The following is a 21,429-nucleotide window of genomic DNA, read 5'->3' on the forward strand; positions in this document are numbered from 1 at the left end:
TGTGAAATCTACTTCCTGATCCAAGCAGTGGGTGATCATAGCAAGCTAGGTGAAGTGCTGCCACTAGCAGCAGTCAATCTGAGATATCACCCTCCTCGCGAGAGATGTAGCCCGTCGTTGGTCACCTACCTGGAGTTTGGTAGTTGAGACGCCTCATCTCCACCGGGTCAGACGAGTTGGCCAGCAGTGAATCCTTCAGCCCCACAGTTTGGTCATCTTTGCCCGAGGGTGAACTGCCTCTTTTTCTAACAAAAAACAAAAACCAAACATAACAGTTGTATTTTTTTTAAGCTGAAATTGCCCACTGTGCCTAGACTGCGGCGAAAGAGACTGGTTCTTGGAACAAACTACTAAACTAGACAAACTGATTTTCAATCTTATAACAAATCCCTCTACAAACAAAATGTCAGGTCCATGAAAAGAGACCAAATAAGAGATCATGACAGGCCTTTGGTGCCAGCATTCAAGGTGTCCGCTAACAACGGGTCTATGTGACATCACCCATTATGGCGTGTGGATTAGGCAAGCAGGCCAAGGCGAAGAACGCTGGAAATTGACAGATGTGATGTCCTATGGGGCAGATTCAAACTCCAAGACCATTGTCTGTAACAAGCCACAATCCCACAGAATCATCCATGCAAAGCACCAGCCAGCCACCTGCCTGGCAAGGACAAAGCTCATGTTATCAAGGAAGGAATTCATACACCCGAAGGAGCTGCTCAGCATCACAGTCCACAAACCCATCTGCCTACACTGAATAAATTCTCAACAATGAGAATAACTGTCAATCGTCTTCAATGGGACAAAACCCCAAGAATCGCATGCAACAAAAGCGTAGAACCACCACATCACCCCTTTCCTTCAATCAGTACTCAAACCAGCATCAAAAAATATAGGAGTTTATAAAACGTATTCACTCAGCAACACAGCGGCCACCAACATAGCTAGATTGTTCAGACAACGTGAGTGAGCCAAGTCTACAAAGCTACATTCGTCCCAGACATCCAGGGTTCCATTGGTCCAATGCTAGTCTCCCGGCCACAACCGATATTCAAGAAGATGCACTTTCTAACTCCAAGTTCAATAATAGACCTCCACAGCTCCTCAATCCACTGCCACTCCTGCCATAAGGATGCACACATGTATCAACTGATCCACAAGAAGGCAATCACTCCCCGAGCCTAGGAAGGAGGCCGATTATTGCTGGTCCATGGATGGCCACAAGCTTCTGCCCTTGAACCCCAGAGTGCCCCTAACCTTTCATCCATTAATGCTCAAATCCTTGTCATTCTAGGTGCAGCAGTTACCCTAACCCAAAGGTCTCCCAAACTCAAAGATATGTGCTCACCACATCTGACCATTACCGCCATGAACTTCAACCTATCCTCCTTTAACCAGCCCTAAAATGCCACTCCACTCAGGGTTCCAGCCGTGAGAGCTCTCCGCCCAGATTCTAAGGTACCCACATACTCTTGGAAACTTTTAAGAGAGGTAAGAAGTGAAAGAAGCTCCTACCTTTCTTGTTTGCTAAATCCAGAGAAGAGCAAAAAAACAGATAAAGCAAAGCACGGTTAAATTACGCCACAAAACACCAGGAAGCAAAGCTAGGTATAACTGTAATTGGCTGTAAACACAGGCAAAAGCACATACGTGGGAGAGCGCATGAACACAGCGGGGAGCAGGTGGGCACCCCGTGTATGTGTGAGCATGATTGCGTGCAAGCAGTGATGAGTGAGTGTGAACACTTCTGAGCATCAGCAGATATGCTTTAGATAATGCTCTGGAAATTCTGAACATCAGCGTAAACGTTTCTTGTACTTAAACCATTTTCAGAACTACTTCTGTGTTAAAATAGGTTTCCAAATCAGCCCCGAATTAAAGCCACCTCACTCTCTTATCATGGACACGGTGTTTGCAGTCCTGAGACTTTCACTTTAACATCTCTGCTATCAAGTGTGTATAACCTCCCAAAATGCACCAGGAAAACAAAGGAAAGTCTAGACCTGGAACACTGTGTGTAGACCTGGGGTGCGGTGGCAGCCTATCAGTTATATTTGAAACAAGCAACTTGCGAAGAGAGGGAGAGAGACACACAAGGTGCCAGAGGAACTAGGAGTACAATCTACTCGAAGGGCAGAGGGTCCCTGAGCCTTCTCCAGCTAGGAATGTCAAGTTTCTAGCATTGTTTTTTCATAAATATCTTTATACAGATGCCCGGATTCCAAGGGTCTGCTCCATTTATTTTTACAACTCCACCTTTTTAAAGAAAGTCCTCCTATAAATTCCACCGCAGATGCAGTCCAAGGGCATGGCCGCCTGTGTCCTCCAGCGACTGGACTATGGGAAGCCATGGACTTGGGAGTTCAAAATTCTCAGTTTTGAGGCTTCCGTGAATTCAGAACACACCCATCATACTGTGAGCTTTGCAAAGCAGACCATGTGTTAGAAGCCAGATTGTTTTGAACACTGGCTTCCATTGAAGTCTGTATTTTCAACTGTGTGCCTCATACAAGACCAGGCAGACCATCTTCTGGAGCCTACTGACCCCTCCATACTCTTCCAAGGTTCCTGAGGTCAGGCGCAAAATTGTGGAACTATTTAATTCGGAGCCTATTTTTGTATCTATAGTCTTGTCTAGGAGCTCTTGGTTTTCTGCACTTTCGGTTCCTAGTCCCAAGAACTAATGGGTGGTACTTCTACTTTAGAGGTAAATAAAGACATACCAATGGTGGACGGCCAATCTGTTGAGATTGTAGGCCACCGCACCCGGACCCCCACCGAAGTGAGCGACGATGCCCATCTCCTAGCAACAAAGGTACTCTAGGATCTAATGTCCTGTGCTTGATGGACACTTTCAGAGACTGAAATCTGCAGGTATTTCTTGCCAGCTTCTGTGAGGTCTCTCTATGAATATCCCAGCCTGCAAGAAGTGTGCAGGCAGATATGAATAGTGTGTAAGGCTGGAATTTTGCATTTTTCCAAAGCTTTGCTCGCTCAGAGTTAGGTCCACTTTGCAACATTGTAAGAAGGGTGATCCTCTTAATGTGTTGGTTCATAACGGTTGAAAAAAATCTTTTTTTTACTTTAAGACATTTTTAAATAAATGTATCAATTCGTTCGAATGTTTGCAGCCTTAGGTGTTTGTTTGATAATGTCAAGCCAAGGTAGCCTTTTTAGGTTTTATAAGCAAAGCAATCTGGTGTCACTGTTAGTTGTTTTCATTTCAGAATGCACTGGGGGTCAGCACAGGAAATACTCATCAGATCTACTTAGGCAGGTGTCTTCGACTGATAGGGCTGAGAAAGGCAATGGTCATAAGTACGCGTTTGCATGTGAACATGAGTGTGCAAACAATGGACGGGGAGACGGTGTGCAATTTATTTATAAAGTTTTATAAAGCGCAAACAAGTTCCCGAAGTATATGAAATCGCTTTACAAAAAGGATGGAAGGAGGGTAATACATACAATGTAATGTGAGCTCAAACAGGGACGAGTGTCCATATGCATGAAAGGGGATTCTGGAAGCGTGGAAATGGGACAAAAGTTAAGTTCTGATATGGTCCGAGCACTGCTCAGAGCAATGATGGCGGGCATGTTGCGTTTACTGTGATTGGGAGGGCCGAGCAATAGCATAGTAAAGAACACAAGGTGTACCCTGGGCATGGGGGCAGCTCACCTCTTGAAGAGAAGGATCGCGATGACGATGATGATGATGAGAATGACCGCCAGGACAGGGCCCATCACCCAGAGCATCTCCGGTTCATCCTGCTGCTTGGCCATGGAGGACAACTCCTTCACGATCTCGTCCGAGTAGGGGCTCGCGGCATACTTCTTCTGCAAAGAATAAGCAAGGGAGATTGGTGGTGGAGAGATTGAGAATTACACATGGAGAGCACAGAGAAATTAAACTTCAAACCTCAACATTTGAAGTGACAAACACTGGTGTGTCAAGAACGTAGGAGAAATGGGGTAGTTTGCCTCCCAGACAAGGGTGCTTCAAAGGGCTGGAGGAGCCACATATTACCGGCTGCTGCAGCCCAAACAGTCCTTCAGTAAGAGACGGGTGATGAGCTTGTCTTGTTCAAGTTGGACTCTTGGGTATAACAAAGTGGTTCAATGTGGACGTTACAGAAGCAGACATTGAAGAGATGCGCATGTTAGGAACACCAGGGACAGAGGAACATGATCAACAGGGCGATGAACACAGTGTATCCGGTCTAATAGGGTGTACCACAGCCACACCTGCACGGAGAATCAACTTCTTGAACCAGCGACGGTGGTTTGGAAAATGTGATCATTTAATTTGATAATTGCGCTTCAAGAGTCAGAGGCTTCAATGACTTGGGGCTTGATTTAGATCTTGGCGGATAGGTTACTCCATCACAAAGCTGACGGATACCCCGTCTTGCAAAATATAAATTCCATAGGAAATAATGGAATTTGTATTTCAGCGGACGGGATATCCGTCACAGCTATGACGGACTAACGCATCCGCCAAGATCTAAATCAGGCCCTTAATCCCTTAAAAAGAAGATCTGGAAGATCAACGCGAGCGGCGTTGCTTCAAGCTTCCACCTTTTACCTTTCTGTGGAGACTTTGGTAACGACTTGAGTCTCAACATTCTACAAAGGACTAGTCTCAACATTCTACAAAGGACTCTAGTCTCAACATTCTAAAAAGGACTGGAGTCTCAACATTCTACAAAGGACTTGAGTCTCAAAATTCTACAAAGGACTAGCGTCTCAACATTCTACAAAGGACTAGCATCTCAACATTCTACAAAGGACTAGCATCTCAACATTCTACAAAGGACTAGCGTCTCAACATTCTACAAAGGACTAGCGTCTCAACATTCTACAAAGGACTAGTGTCTCAACATTCTACAAAGGACTAGTCTCAACATTCTACAAAGGACTAGAGTCTCAACATTATACAAAGGATCAGAGTCTCAACATTCTACAAAGGATAAGAGTCTTAACATTCTACTAAGTATTTATGTCCATGGCTTGTAAACTTGTGGGTGTCCCACCAGCACAGCACTTAGGCCTGTGCCTCTCTTAGGTGGGCTGAACACCTTTGAGAAGTGTCTACAATACATACTCTTATCCTTCTACCTACACATGTGGGTAAGCTCCATATTTCACATCCCCTCCCCGACTCAATGAAAGCTTTGAGAAGAGCCAGACATCTTCCTTTTGTACACCGACCCCATGCAGTTTAAGACCTTTCTTTGACACACATTCTAGATGCCTTCCACCAGGGTTTTTTGCCCCAACTATTCCTTTTCTACTGTGCCCAGGGGGTAACACCACCTTTCATATATTCAGACCCCCTCCACCCCCCAGCCCGACCGCTGGGAGGAGCCACCAGAAGCAGGAAGGCCCATAATTGGCCCACGTTTTAACTCCTTGGAGCCTCACCGCAGCTATCTCTTCTCACTATGCTTGGTAGGAATGGCGCACTGCACATCGCCACCTCGAGAAGGTTGCAAGAGTGAAGAGCCAATGAATTTTGCAATAAACGCTGAACACCCTCTTGGGTGATGAGCCGAGCCATACAAATCCAGATTGATTGATAAACATACTGCAGCGATTGGGGGAGGGACACTTATTAGGTAAGATTATCCCTGCTTTTCTTTTAGTATTAAGTCAATGGGTAGGTTCACAGGCGTCCGGATAGACACTCCTCTTGTATGTGACACGCTGGAACCAAGGTGTAGTCCCCGAAGGATCACAGGGCTATACACTAACTACAAGAGGTGCTGTAAGGCGGGCTGTTCCAGGGTAAAGTCATGGGACAGCAAAAGGAGAATGGGATTGCTGGAGCGGGTAGTTCAAAATTTTGTATACCCCCCCATTCTGCATGTTTATATTAATCTGAATAATCAATTAATAGTAATCTCATTAATTGGCTTGCAGTGAAAGACTTATCAATCATATTAATAAAATAATTACACGTGGGAATTGCACTTTGCATGGCTAAATTAATTGTAAACTAACACATGTACGCATACTGATAATAGAAAAATTAGAATAATGCATGATATATGTTGCTTTGGTGATGTGATTGTAATTCGTGCTTTATTGAGCGAGTATAAACGCTTTGGATGTTGCTCTCTGCTAGATAAGTACTTACACATAAGGGTATTAGCGAGGGATTAACATTTTATTAGCCATTTCTATGTTTTAATTACGTTTATGTGTTTGTTTTACTTAAGTTGCCCATTTCGGCCTAGTTAAAATGGCTGAACGAGACGTTGAACGTGACTGCTCCTGACAACACGAGGTTCTGGGTGAAGTGCGCATGCGTTACTGCGAGCAACAGTGGCCTGGTCCTGACCCCAGGAGAAGATGCCCCAGTCAAGGTTACTCCGGGAACTTCGCCAACAATTATACAAAAGACGGTCTTAAAACCGGAACCAGCAAGTGCGATGACTTAATTGTGCAGACTTTGTGAGAACTTCACCATTCGACCCCAAGTCGACCAATCAGAACTTTCTAAAACCCAATCTTGATACTTTTTGACATTATTTTCATTATAAAAGTAGGTAGGGAATTGAACTAAAAAAAACTCGCTCTTCTTTGACGAACTCGATTTCCTGACGTTATGCTGACGGAGAGGATGGTGACACTGCTGGACAGCTGTCATCATGAATCTTTGAGAGACTGAATTGCGGCCTGACTGATGAAATTTAAAGGTTTTTTCACGACTTGACTGACTTAGAGGACAACTTTTAGCCAGATTAGGTAAATATGATGTTCTGCAATGATGATGACTATTTTAACAATTTGCAATTTTCTTAGATAAATGGTATTTGATTAATTGACAAATGTGTTGTGTCGATTATTTGAAGAAGAAAATCTAGATTAGTGTGTAAGTATAGATAAATGAATATAGTCACTAAAACCATAGAAAACAACTAAATGATTCATCTCCTTATGAGGGGAATATCTCAGGGTTGGAGTCAACGCATTTAGGGTTAGGTAAAGATATTCCTTTCATGTCAGCGTTTGGAAGCTTATTCCTCTAGGGAAACAGATCAACGGAGTGAGTGTTTGTGTTATAGGCCCCACCAATGAATGTATTTGAGTGAATTTACTCTGGAGGTATTTGGTTTGTGTCGAAGGGGGAATTTTATGTTCCTCGCTGCAACAGGAGCAGCAACAGTCCAAGAAGGCAGGTTGGGTAGGGGCAGTGCCCGGGCAGCAAGGGTCTAGTGAAGGTATTACCCAAGTTCTACACATCAATTGGAGTTAGCCCTTTATGAATCATAACAAAAAACAAAACAAACCAGCATAAAGCAGTTCAAAATAATCCCACCCAAACATTACTCAACCTACCTATATAATTACCTAATTCAAAGTATCCAAACGTAACCCAACCCAAAGTAATGCAACACAGTTTAATCCAATCGCTGTCAATGAAGCAAAAACCAGCACAAAATAACATAAGGCAAAGGGACCCAAATAACCCAAGCCAAGGTAACATGCCGTAGGACAGTCATCCACACAGCACAGCAACATCAAACATAACTCAATCCTATTTAATACATAGCACCACGCAATCCAATCAACCAATCCCAGCATAACCTAATTCCAACAGAATCCAACACAACACATCCAAATGTTATCTAACAAACTCACCCAAACTACTCAGAAAGCAAATCAACACAAACCATTACAATCCAACCCATAAAACGGACACAAATCAATTTACCCAGACAACACAATCAGCAATAATGCTGCCAAGTCCAAAGAAACCCCCTAGAGGCTATCCAGCAGTAACAAAAATATGCCACATGCACACTAGCTCACTGTACACACCCTAGCCCACAACCTAATCCAACAAAATCCCACCAAGGAAACTACGTAACCCATTTCTAGAAAGTCTATATTCCTATTGACCCCATGTAAATCTTTAAAAACTCACAGTGTCGCGATCCTCCAGCGAAGCTAGAACGAAGCACTGGTAACTGAGGTCTTCCCTCAAAGGCTTGTTGACGAAGCCGTTATAGTCCTTCTCGTCTCCCAGGGTGAATGAATCGGGCAGGTTGGTAAGCTGGGCTGCAATGTATGGCTTCATTTTTTCAGCCTGCCGTCGCTGGCGTCGCACCGGGGACCCCTGGTTGATGGCATCAAGGATCTAAAGGCAGAAAAGGGTTCTCCATGAGACTTGAGCTAGTCTTGATAGGGCCTAAAATGATCTTCTCAGTGCCCCGGAGAATGCATGCAACAGCCTTAGCCCCATTTACTTTAGACCACCTGAGAGGCTGTGCAGATGGAAAGGAGCTGCCATCCGCTCCCGACCAAGCATGCATGGACAAGAAGCATCATGATGTTAAGCACAAGGTAATCAATTACGGCGACAGGTGAAGGTCTCATCTTGTGGGCACCTCCATTACAAAAACTTTTAATTGCCAAGCCAGACACTGAGTGAGAAGCAAAGTGACCTATTGGTACATAAGGACATGGAAGTGAGATACAGGATGAAGATGGGAAAATCAAGATGAAGACCAGAAGACAAGACAAGAAAAGATAAGACAAGGAAAGATAAGAGGAAACACGTTGACTGACCGGGGACACATGAGATGGAAGCAGATGGAAGAGACACAGCAAGGAAGATGGACAGGAGAATAAAGGAGCAAGAGAAGAAAGTGAGAGCTAAGAAGGGACCGGAGACAGTCTTCAACTATAGCCTGAAGGAGCATCGGAGAGGCAGACAGGACAAATGAGAGCACTGAGAAGATAATAAAACCAAGGCCGACAGAGAAGAACAAAGACAATAAAATAAATACAGGTACAACTCAGGCGGTATGTGGACAGGATAGGCACAGGCAGGCACTGCAGGCGAGAGTTCATGTACTGGCGACCCTTGCAACACGGATGGCACAGGCTCATACCTGGGTCAGCTCCAAGTCCTCCGGACCTTGCTTGTTGGTGGCACCTCGACTGCTGCCAGGGCTCAACGGCACCACCACAATATAGTAGGACCTGCGAGCAAGCGAAGGGAGAAAATAGAAGTTACTCATCAACAGCCATAGCCCTGCAGCTTGCTCCTTGTTACAGGTTCACATGCCGTGCACAGGCTTCACAACAGGAGGAGTCTCAGCAAACAACATACACAATTGAGCGAGGCGTGTCTGCAAACAATCATCAACCATGGAAAAAAGTCTCACAATGTAACGCGATAAAACAGTCACGCCAGCAAACAATCCTCCAGATTTAATGGGACGAGGGCACGACATGTCACTCTGAGGTGGCTTGTGGTCTTTTCCGGAGGGGACCTGGCCTGGCAGTTCAGGCTGGACTGGTCCTATTGGAGCAGCACCCATACTGATTTGCATAAGGCGGGTCTATCAAGAATGGCACAGCAGGCAACAAATGATGGTAGGGAATGAAGCCCCCGAGCAATTGCCAGTGGCTGAGGGTTAATCCCATCATCTTGTTGTTTCGGCAGTAGATGATTTAGGTGTGATGGGAGTGCCCAGCCGCGAGTCCCGGGCACGCTGTGCCATAGGACCAGGGCACAAGTCCTAAAAAAAGAAGTGGGGGGACGCTCCAAGTTAGGTGGTGTCACCGGAAGTGACGTCACGACAGGAAGTGACGTCACGAAATGTAGTCCCCTCTAATTAGAAATGTAGTTCCCTCTAATTAACAAAGGTTACAAGGCGATGGGGGCAGGTTCAAGGGGTAAAGCAGAATGTTTACTTTGGAATTCGTCACCGTATTGACACTCAAAGGAGCCGGGAAATTAAAGCTGCGCTTGTTCGGTGCGTATTTATTGGCCACAGTAAATTTGCCAGTCTCCGTCTGAAATGCATGAATACAGACTGACCTTTTCTAATATACGCCCACGAGCGCCCATCTGTCATACTGAACGGCTCCATCAACGTGAAACAACTTAAAGAGCTCTGTTCGCCCTCTCTCGACAGTAAGAGGTGAGGTTTGGTGAGTGCTGAGCGCGCACGCAGGTGCAGACTCGGTACCGGCTCCATCTTTTGGGTAGGGGGGACGGCGTCCACCCGGTAAAAACCCGGTAAAATAAGTGGGGGGGACGCCGTCCACCCACGTGGTACCCCGACTCGAGCCCTGCATAGGACTCAAGCTATGCCTGGCTGACGAGGCCCAGTTAGGATGAAACCGGTCTGACGCTGCATGTGTTTCATCTGGAGGGAGCCTCGCCTCGACGTTTGAGATTGACTGTTCTAATTCTTCATTTGTAAAAACGTAAGTGACGGCTCCCATCGCACTCCTGCAAGTGTAACACGTCAGACTATTCTAGGCCCCCCAAGATATAATAATAGCGTGAGTGGCAGGTATGGTTCTTCTTGAATATATATCGACTTATTAAACAGTTTTTGTGCTCATTGAAAAATTAGACAAACAGTGCCATCACGTGGTGGACGGTCACCAGGGCTGGTGCTGATAATTAAGTGCGAGTGCCGAGCACCGGATAACACCAGATCAAGTTAAGCACTGGACCGTTCTGATTAGGAGCAGGACCGAGGCTGATTTGCATAAGGCGGGTCAATGTGAATTTTATTGTTTAGTTCATTAAAACCATAACAATTTACATACAAAACAGTGTTGGGTAACGACGTCCATCCAGATACAACATCTGTCTAGAGTGGTAAAGTGGGCGAAAAGCAATGGTCGGGAAGGATGCCCCAAGCGATTACCAGTGACAGATCAATTCAAGCATTCGCCCTACGACATTGTTAATTTCACATTCCGAACAAAGCAGTCTGAAGAAAGCAAACGCCACAAACAACTGGACTCTACAAACAGGCACAGTGGAACCAGAGTCCAACATCTCTGCTTCATCACACAGTGAAAGAAGCGAAAGCAGCCGCAAGAAACAGACTCTGTTAACATGCGGCTCAGCTAACCAGGAATTGGAATTGCATTTATATAGCGCTTACGAGGTGTGGAAGCCCTTTTCGGCGAGTAGCACGCTACTCCAGAACCAAAAAGGATTAGTGATGAATTAGTATAGGGAAATTTTAGATTAATTTGAGAGGTAGACCTGTGAGGCTGTTAGTTGGGTTGTAAAGGATAGTGGGGGGAAAGAAGAGGGAAGGGCATGCATTTATGTAGCGCTTACTACCCATGACATGGCGCCGAAGTACTTTTCAGCTATTAGCACGCTACTTCGGAACCCAAAAAGGACTACGGGTGAATTAGTAGTATAGGAAATATGAATCCGTTTGAGTGGACATGTGAAGCAGAAGAGTGTGAAGCAATCTGCACAAGTACAACAAACAATAGCAATCATCACAAAGTGGCAGGAAGCGTGTGCACCCTCTGCACACAACTGGCACCATGGAAGAGCTGGAAGCCCCTGTGGCAGACCCACCCTGAAGGCCAGAAGGACCCACCTGACCGGGGCGGCGGCCTGCACCCGGGGCAGGCGTAGCGTGAACCTGCCATCCTTGATGTACTTGCTGGTGGAGGTGGGCTTGCCTTGCAGCACATCCGGGGCAGTGCGGATGGAGACCCGGTGCTGGAGCCCGCCGGCACTATTGCCCCGGTTCATCAGGACGAAGGAGTAGTCTGTGTCGGGCTTCAGGTCGCTGATCAGCTTCCGCATGGAGTGTCCGTCCACCTCCACGTCCTGGTTGTTGTAGAGGATCTGGAAAGACACAAGGGCGCACACTCACAACGGCAGAAAGGAGGCACGCGTCATCACAAGAGGAGCACGGTTTGAAATGTTCCCTATACATACAAACAGCTAATGCAAGAGAGTACCCAACAAAGCACACCAATCCATAAGGAATACAATACTACATGGCTTACAACTTAATGGAAAAAGCAGATACGTCTCGCGTTACATGGTCCTTATACCCCGCCCCCATACATTGCATGGATTCTTAAGGCTTCCACATGACTATTACTGTGCTACCTTTCTCACCCACCTTTATTCTTATACTTGAACTTTGCCTGACTGGTTAATCTTCCCTGTTTTGTATTTCCGTCTCTTCCTCCCTTCTCCTCTCTTACCTTTCCTCTCCTTACTTTCTTCCTTCTATAGTTTATTCTCTCGCCCCTTTCTCCCTTTTTCCATCTTCTCTTAAATATTGTATAAAAATATTGTTAATGGTGCATGCATCACAATTCACATCTGTAACTCAATATGGGAATAAGCTGGACTTGGGTGCCACTTATTTGTTGTTATTGCTCAATTCTTAATTTTTACCAATAAAATAATTGCTAAACAAAAAAAAGAAGATCCAAAGAAGGGAAAAAAGAACTTTAGAAAGTATGAATAAAAATTGAAAAATACAATCGAGTAAGGGACAAAGAGCCTTCTCGTTTAACAAATACAGTTTAAGCAAAGCCTAAGGGACCCTTTGCCTACATAGGACCCCCCCCCCCCCCCCCCAACAAATGATTAAAGTCTCCAGCCTCATTTAGTCCCAGATTGAAATCATAGATGGAAATGCACCAATCGCCAACACAATTGCACGGGTAAAAGTATTATATATACACCCCACACCGGAGAAATATAATTAGAGTTTTCATAGGTTTGGAATAGGATCTGAAAATACGTTACTACCCGGTAAAAAGGCTTCATTTTCTTGCCTTACGAGCGAACGGTTGAAAAAATTCCACCTGGTTCAAGCCCAATGTAGTTGCAAAACTCAGCAGGTGTTTTAACCCACTGAGCTAAGTCAACAGGCAACAGCAGTCGCTTGGGCACTTCTGCTGACCCACACACACGCACCTCGTATTTCAGCATTGCTCAAATATTATTGCGTCCTTTGAAAATTATTTTCACCTTTCAACTACTTGACTTTGGTCAATTAAAGCCCCCTCTTTACAATTTCATTTTGAGTCTGGTAAGTTGCAACCAATGTTTTACTAGAACTACTGCGAAGCCGGAAGCAGTAACGGGGCATGTGCAGCGCTGCTTCCGGGCCTCCGAGGCACTATACAGACATTTCACGGATCACAAAAATAGGAACCTAATCACTGCACTATTGTGATACAAAAACACTAATTCTTGGGAAAACAGGCGTATTCTTTTTCAGGTCACTGAAGGACCACTCTAGCCTTCATCTTGGACATTCATAGCATCAAAAACAATGACACCACCCTTCCAACAACACCCCTTGCCTGGCGTGGTAAGCGGCCATGTACACAAGCGCTTCATTGCCTCACATAGTAAAGCGCTATATAAATGTTGCAATGCAACACAATGGAACTATTGGCAAACACAAGAGCGTCAGACATAGCGCCTGTGCCCACCTGCTGACAGAGACCTCTGTCTAGGGTCATGCCCTCTCTCTCCAATAGTGAGGTATCAACGGTGCAACGGGTTCAGTAGCACCGGGCCCAGAATCCTGAGGGGGCCATTAAACCCTTATTATTGCTCAATATTTCCACTCAGGCAGTGGTCAGGGCCCCCGTTTTCCTTGCGGACACTGGGTACTTCGGCACCCGTGCCATGCCGCTGCTCCCCACGGCCCTTGCGTCACCAGCACACCAGGGCCAGTATTAGGGGATGCCTCGGGCACAGCCCATTTTCCTAGAGAGATAAACAGCTCGTTATGAAAATGCTTCATTCCTCTGCGGATGCTTCGGCTGACCGCCGTGGCCCCCGCCATGGACCCTGCCCTCCAACTGGGCCCGCGCTACGGTGGAACCTGCTCCGATGCTCCACAGAAGGAAAGGTACTAATGGTTTCCATGGAGACCTGTGGAGGCTGCCAGCGCTGCACGGGCTCCTCGTCGGTGCCTGACCCGGGGGCGGGGCAGGGGTCAGCCTGTGTGCAAAACAATGAGGCCCGACGGCTGTTTGCTTCGTCAAGACGCATCGAGTCACTGGCATGTCACGAGGACTCCCGAGCCCGGGCCATTTTAATTTTAATCATATAGTGCCGTGACCCTAGCCTAGCCGCTGCATCAAGACGCATCGAGTCACTAGATTGCACTAGGATGTCACGAGGACTCCAGAGCCCCGGCCATTTTAAATTTAATCATACAGTGCTGTGACCCTAGCCGCATGCGTCAAGGCGCATCGCCACTAGGATGTCACGAGGACCCCTGAGCCATAGCTACTGTCAACGAGGACCCCTGAGCCAGCAGCATTATAATGTAATCATAGTGCCAGGACTCTAGCCACATGCCTCGAGATGCAACAAGCCACTGGGATGTCACGCGGATCTCCGAGCCAGTGCCACTGTCACAAGGACTCTTGAACAGGGTCCATTATAATTAAGGCTCCCTGTTTTCCGTTTTTACTGATTTTGACAGATAACTACAGACAGAAAACCATTAGTTTTCTTGTCTATATTTGTTTTTAAATGTGGATAAAAACGGAAATCGGGTGCTTTTTGAGCGATTCTAAACACACTTTGCCATGACTGCCAGGCCAATAACTGAGTATTGATAGGTATGAGTTATAAAAGTAAGGAATGCTAGTAAAGAGGTTTAAACCGCAGTAGATGTGCACAAGGCTGATATGAAATGTGCATATTTTCATATACGTGCATTGAATTATCTTCTGCGGGTGTTCACATCACTGAAACCTGGCAGGCATTCAAATAGGACTGTATATTTATTGCTTGAATAAATGTGGAAATATACCAGTTTCAGTTTTATTTTTTTCACAAAACTCATAATAAATATGGATAAATACAGATAAAGTTGACACAAAATAAATACGGATAAATAAAGACGGAAATGTCAAAAAAATAAATACCATAAAACCGGGAGCCCTAATTCTAATGCCTACCTGCATGCGTCAAGGTGCAACGAGTCACTAGGATGTCACAAGGACCTCTGAGGGGTGCCATTATAATGTAATTATCTAGTGCCGTGACACTAGCCGCATGGAAGTCTCTAGGATGGGTCACCAGGCCCCTGGCGCAGGTGCCGTTATAGTGTAGCTATATAGTGCCAGCCCCAAGAGAACTCCTTTCGTGTTGCAGACCTGTTATCACCCCAAATTGGAAGCCGGTAGCTTTTCAATGTTTTGCAACCGGATTACAACTGCAAAACATTCAGGGGTGCCCTAAACATCAGCTGTGGCGCCTCCGCTATGGCGGAAGAGCGTCGCCCTCTCGGCCGCAAAGGCGAACGAAAAATACAATGATCATTTTATTTTTCATCCTGTAGCCGAGTCTTTGGGGGCGGGGCCACAGCACTGCAGCCGGTGGAGGAGGAGTGGTGGGCACTGCTGTCAGTGCCCATGATGGTTTAGCCGGCCATCTTAGGACGGCTAAACCATCATGCGCACAGACATCTCTCCAACCCAGCTCCGGTCAGCAGGCACAGGTTCCCAGCTCTCGATGGAGCGCAAAACAAGCCTGCTCCGCCCAATGCCGATACTGCTCTCATAGGTATGAGAGCAGCGTCTGGATTGGCTGTAGGGGAGTCTGGGAGCTTCAGCCTGTGCCTAGAGGAGCAGAAGAGCAGCGAGGAGAAGACCGGCAAGTACGTTTTAAGGTTTCTTTTGATATAAGCCCATCCCCATGCGCTGCCTCACCACATTTCTGACACCAGCCGCTACCGCTAAACATGCCCTTCACGAATACCAATTTGGTATGGGTTTCAAAACACATTTTACAATTTGGTAAGGTGCAAGTGAGCCCTTAGGATGTCACAAGGACCCTGAACTGGTGCCATCATAATGTAGACGAATAGTGCCATAAACCTAGCCACATGCACCAAGGTGGCAGTGAGCCCCCGGGATGTCACGAGGACTACTACACTGGTGCCAGTATATTGTAATCATATAGTGCCATAAACCTAGATGCATGAGCCAAGGCTCACGATAGCCCCCAGGAAGTAACCAGGCCCCCTGGACCCGATGCCATTCTAAAGCAGGCATATAGCGCCGTAACTCAGTGGAAAGAGGGCATTTGTAGTATTTCCGATAGGAGGCGGGTTGTGAGGCGGTCAGCGGGTAATGGAGTACTGCCATTTCAATCAATCAATCAATCATAGCATTTGTAAAGCACACTACATACCCGTGAGGGTCTCAAGGCACTGGAGGAGTGAGGGGGGTAAGCTGCTACAATTCAAAAAGCCAGGTCTTGAGAAGTCTTCTGAAGGTCAGAAGGTCTTCGGTCTGCCGTAGGAGGATGGGGAGGGTGTTCCATGTCTTGGCGGCGAGGTGGGAGAATAATTTGCCACCGGCGGTTGCTCTTCTGATGCGGGGGATGGTGGCGAGGGTGCGGTCTGTGGAGCGGAGCCGGCGGGTGGAGGGTGTAGAGGCTGAGTCGGCTTTTGAGGTACACTGGTTCGGTGTTGTGGAGTGCCGTGTGTGCATCGGTGAGGAGTTTGAAGGTTATCCTCTTGTTGACAGGGAGCCAGTGCAGGTCTCTCAGGTGGGGTGTGATGTGGCTGCGGCGAGGGATGTGGAGGATCAGGCGTGTGGAGGCATTCTGGATGCGTTGGAGCCGTTTCAGGAGTTTGGCCGAGGTTCCTGCATAGAGGTCGTTTCCGTAGTCCAGTCTACTGCAGACGAGGGCCTGGGTGACAATCCTTCTCGTTTCGGTGGGGATCCACTTAAAGATCCTGCGAAGCATGCGGAGGGTGTTGAAGGAGGAGACGACGGCATTGACCTGCTTCGTCATGGAGAGGGTAGAGTTGAGGATGACCCCTAGGTTGCGTGCATGGTCGGTGGGAGTACCTAGTGCAGTCGGCCACCAGGAGTAGTCCCATGCCGAGGGGGTGTATCCGAGGAGGAGGACCTCAGTCTTGTCCTAGTTCAGCTTCAGTCGGCTGTCCTCATCCAGTCGGCGACGGCCTTCATTCCTTTGTGGAGGTTGGATTTGGCGGTGTGGGGGTCCTTGGTGAGTGAGAGGATCAGCTGGGTGTCGTCGGCGTAGGAGATTATGTTGAGGTCGTGGCGTCGTGCGACGTGGGCGAGCGGTGCCATGTAGACGTTGAACAACGTTGGGCTGAGGGATGAGCCTTGGGGTATGCCGCAGATGATCCCGATGGCTTCGGAGTGGAAGGGGGGGGGAAGGCGGATGCTCTGTGTTCTGCCGGAGAGGAAGGAGGAGATCCAGTCCAGGGCCTTCTCTTGGATTCCGGCATCAGAGGCACGTTTGTAGCGTGCGGTGGCAGACCGTGTCGAAGGTGGCTGACAGGTCAAGGAGGATGAGGGTCGCGGTTTCTCCGTTGTCTAGCAGCGTCGCGATGTCATCGGTGGTGGCAATGAGGGCAGTGTCGGTGCTGTGATTGCTGCGGAACCCGGACTGGGACGGGTCCAGGATGCTGTTCTCCTCAAGGAAGGTGGTCAGTTGTTTGTTGACTGCCTCTTCGATGACCTTCGCCGGGAACAGGAGTAGGGAGATGGGTCGGAAGTTCTTGAGGTCCTTGGGGTCCGCCTTGGGTTTCTTGAGTAAGGCATTGATCTCTGCGTGCTTCCAGCTCTCCATGAAGGTCGCTGTCTCGAAGGAGATGTTAATGCTTTTCCGGAGATGGGGTGCGATGGTGCTGCTGGCTTTGTTGAAGATGTGGTGTGGGCAGGGGTCTGCCGGGGATCCGGAGTGGATGGTGTTCATGATCTTGATAGTGTCGTCGTCGATGTTGGTCCAGGAGAGCAGGCGGTTGGTGCCGGTGGTGGTCATGGGAGCAGGGGTCTCAGTGGTTGCCCGGGTGGTCACGGCGTTGAAGCTGTCGTGGATGTCTGCGATCTTGCGATGGAAGAAGGTGGCCAGCGAGTCGCACAGGTCTTGTGAAGGAAGGATGTCGTCGGTGTTGGAGCTGGGGTTGGAGAGTTCCTTCACGATGTTGAAGAGCTCTTTGCTGTTGTGTGCATTGCTGTCTAGGCGGTCTTTGAAGGAGGTCCTTTTGGCGGATCTGATGAGGAGGGGGTGTCTGCGGGTGGCGTTCTTGTGGGCTGTGTAGTTTCCGGTGTTCATTCACGGATCCAGTTTTTTTTGGAGTTTTCGGCAGGTTCGCTTGGAGGTCTTTGGTGAACCAGCTGGCTTTCTTGCTGGTGTGGGTGTTGGAGGGCTTCTTGAGCGGGGCAAAGGTGTTGGCGCAGTCGTTGATCCACTGTCTGAGGTTGCGAGCGGCGGCGGCGGTCGGGTCTGCGGGTGGGCTCCGGGCGAGGGTGGTGGAAAGCTGGTCCTCGGTGACTTTGCTCCAGCAGCAGCGCGGCATCTGTTGGGTGCAGTGGTGCATGGTGGGTTTCCGGTAGGTGAAGTGGATGCAGCGGTGATCGGTCCAGTGGAGCTCAGTGGTGTGGTTGAAGGAGTCGTGGGAGCTTGCGAAGAAGATGGGGTCAAGCGTGTGGCCGGCGGAGTGGGTGGATGTAGTGATGAGTTGTCTGAGTCCGAGGTTGGCGAGGTTGTCGATCAGGGTGGTGGAGTTGGTGTAATTGTTCTCGAGGTGGAAGTTCAGGTCCCCGAGGAGGATGTAGTCTGTGGAGGCGAGGGCGTGTGTGCTGACGAGGTCGTTGATGGAGTCACTGAACTGTGCTCGGGGTCCGAGGGGGGTCTGTAGACGAGGGTTCCTCGGAGGGTGGTGTTGGGATCGGTGTGAATCTGGAAGTGCAGGTGTTCGGCGGTGCTGAGGGTGTTGTCAGTGTTGGTTGAGACTTTGAGAGTGTTCCTGTGGACGACGGCGATTCCTCCTCCTACTCCATTGGTGCGGTCCTTGCAGGTGATCTTGTAGCCTTCCGGGATGGCTATGGTGATGCCATTTAGCATTAGTGTCCTAGTACAACACAACTTGGCCTCTCCAATAGGATGAGCATGTTGGATAAGAGAAGTGGAGCAGTCAAGCTTCCTCTTGGAGGTAGTGGAGCGGAGGCACCAGACAAAAGAGACTCAATAAAACTACCTCGTTATCATATTCCTGTCCCTCTTTCAATGGCTCTGGGTCAAAGAGTTGACATCTCAGTTGGTGGAGCCCCAGCGGCTGTGTCTCCAGTCACCAAACGATAAATAGTGAGAGGTCCTTGGACCTGAAAACTCATCCCCCAAACTAGGGTCCCACCCATCGTGGTCAGGCGTGCAGTCTAGAGGCCATTCAAGGCCTGTGTCCAGGCCAATGCTGAAAAGGGCTCTGGTGACCAGGGCTGTTGAGGACACAGGTCAGCGATCTGATCCTACATCTGAAGTAGCAGAAGCAAGGTATCCGGATTCCTCTGGTCTGGGGATGTGGGCTACAGAGGTACCGAAACCTCTGGGAGGGGCCATGTGCAGGGCAGTCTCACCAGATGGCTTGAAGAAAAGGCATCTTTGCAGCTCCTGGCTTCTCCAGGCCTTCTGGGTGGAGGAGCAGCTCCTAGGTTGTCTTGGACCCTCGAGTTTCCTGGGTGTCAATCTCAGCTGGATCAGGAGCTCCTCACAGGGGCAAACCAGTTCTTTTCACCATGCAGGTCATCACCTCATCACCCCACAGGCGACGGCCGCAGAGCTTCCCTCAAGAGTCAAGGCTGAGCCTCAGCATGTGCCGGAGGCTGGAAAGTAGGGGGATGGAGTGGGGCAGCTTTCACTCTAGCAGGTGTAATGAAATGGTTGCTTACCAGTAGGAGTGGTTTTGCATCTTAAAGAACTTTCTGGATTCACATAGTGTGTATTATTCTGTTAACTAGTGGTTGGGTCCAGAAGAGTCTTTTTAATCTTTTTTCCTTATAGGTTTCTTTTATAGCGTGGGCATCAACCGTTTGCTTGTATGTCGTGCCTTGTCAACAGCAAGCATACACCCCTGAAACCCGTGTGTGGTAGCCATCTTAAGATTCTCTTTTCACAATCTGCTGTGGCTTCTTGATTTGGCTCAAGTTCATCTCTGCGCTTTTTTTAACACCTTTCTTTTTCAGTTTTAGAAAAACAAGAACGAAAACAATCTGCACTGAGCGATATGTATGGTAAAGACTGTAAGCATGCAATTTAATGTGCCAGTTTGACAGACAAGGATATGTGCAATCTGTCTGCACTCCCGAACCCAGGGCTCCTTTCTCTTGTTAGAAATCTCTCTCATTCTGGGGAGGGAGGATTGCATGTGAATCCAGAAACTCTACAAACTGCAAAACTAGTCCTATGGGTAAGCAACCATTTTGTTGTGTGGTGTGAACCTTTTCTGGATTCACATTCTGTGCTTTGACTTTGTAGTGGTTTGTTCAGCTATAATTAATTTGTATTTGCAAACAGGTGTTTTAGAACTCTTTGTCCCACCTGTTCTTGCTAATTGGTTTGGATGTTCGCACAATAGAGTTTGGTAAAGGTGTGTGTGGAAGACAATGTGGCAACCCTACAAATCTCATTGATGGAGACGGTGATGAATGCAGTTTTTGCTCAATTTTTTCCCTGTTATTTGAGCTCTTGGCTTTTCCTCTGGAGTAACTCCTGCTGCGGTGTGACATCTCCTTATTGTCTAAACTTTCCATCTTACTATAGTTCCTTGCTCACAGGTGCCCCCTTAGAAACCTGAATGAAGTAAACAAAAAAATGGGATGGGCTACACTTTTTGATAGAGTTGCCAATTTACTGCAGAATAAGACAGTGATACCCAGCCCCCGGGATGTGGGATAAGCTGCATTGTGAAATGCTTATTAGAAATAAAACGGCCGGCCTCCGGGTTGTAAGCGAGCAATGGTGTATGCCTGTGTTATTGTTCATTAATAAAAAATAAAAATAAATTAAAAAAAAGTAAACAAAAAAATGATTTTCCTTTCTTATTGCCTTTGTTTCCTGACTGTGGTACATGACTGCTCTTCTGACGTCCAGTGAGTAAAAAACCCATACAGCTCTGGACTTTGGTTGTTGTAAAAAAGATGGTAGCTGTATAGTTTGATTGATGTGGAAGAACATCACCTTTGAGAAGAACTGTGTGCTTGTTCGTGTTACCACCTTGTCCATGTGCATTTGTAGGTAAGGTCCACATACAGTAAATGCTTATAGTTTGCTAATCAGTGGTAGGGATGGGCTGTCTACCTGGAAAGTCATTTTTAGGGTTAGAAATTGAAGTCATATGCTGTGCATTATCTCGAAGGGTGGGTATGATATTTCACCATAGTTGTGTCATGTGCCTATTGGCTTTCAAGTGCTACTGTGGAGTGCTAGGGCCTGAACACATGCCACTTTGTGGTGAAACACCATATTGTGAATGGTCTTCTCGATTCCCGCAGCACTTCCATGGTTCTTTCTAATAAGAGTAGACGCTGAATTTCTGTGTCTTCAGGAGCCATGCTGCTAAGCTGAGTGTGTGGGGATCTGGGTGTTGCACACATCCCCCTTGCATCGTCAGTAGGTCTTGATGCCCTGGTAGCGTTATTTTCCTGTGTTGTACCATTGCCACCAGCTTTGAGTACCACGTTTGTCTGTCACATTTTGGGCAGATTAAGATTGGTGTTCTTGTTGCGTTTCTGTATTCCGAATGGTATCAGAGGGATTGGTGTTCAGTGTGTGCAAGTCGGCATGACTAGGCGATTGACAGGCCATTTCCCAGCTATCGCTGTGTTGCG

At 47.5% G+C, this 21,429-nt stretch overlaps 1 protein-coding gene across 6 annotated transcripts in view; it reads right to left on the reverse strand.

Annotated features, from left to right (window-relative positions):
* Window positions 1-21,429, reverse strand: part of PTPRF (protein tyrosine phosphatase receptor type F) — a 746,312-nt gene that overhangs the window by 85,041 nt on the left and 639,842 nt on the right. For all 6 annotated transcript variants that reach the window (XM_085602951.1, XM_085602956.1, XM_085602955.1 and 3 more), the window contains 5 exons: window positions 11,379-11,632; window positions 8,901-8,991; window positions 7,931-8,143; window positions 3,677-3,834; window positions 130-245 (listed from right to left, as the gene is read on the reverse strand). In XM_085602951.1, coding sequence (XP_085459077.1) covers window positions 130-245; window positions 3,677-3,834; window positions 7,931-8,143; window positions 8,901-8,991; window positions 11,379-11,632 — 832 coding nt within the window. The remainder of the gene's footprint in view (window positions 1-129; window positions 246-3,676; window positions 3,835-7,930; window positions 8,144-8,900; window positions 8,992-11,378; window positions 11,633-21,429) is intronic.

This window comes from Triturus cristatus, chromosome 4_2 (genome assembly GCF_964204655.1).
Source record: "Triturus cristatus chromosome 4_2, aTriCri1.1, whole genome shotgun sequence".
In the NCBI taxonomy this organism is placed as follows: domain Eukaryota; kingdom Metazoa; phylum Chordata; class Amphibia; order Caudata; family Salamandridae; genus Triturus; species Triturus cristatus.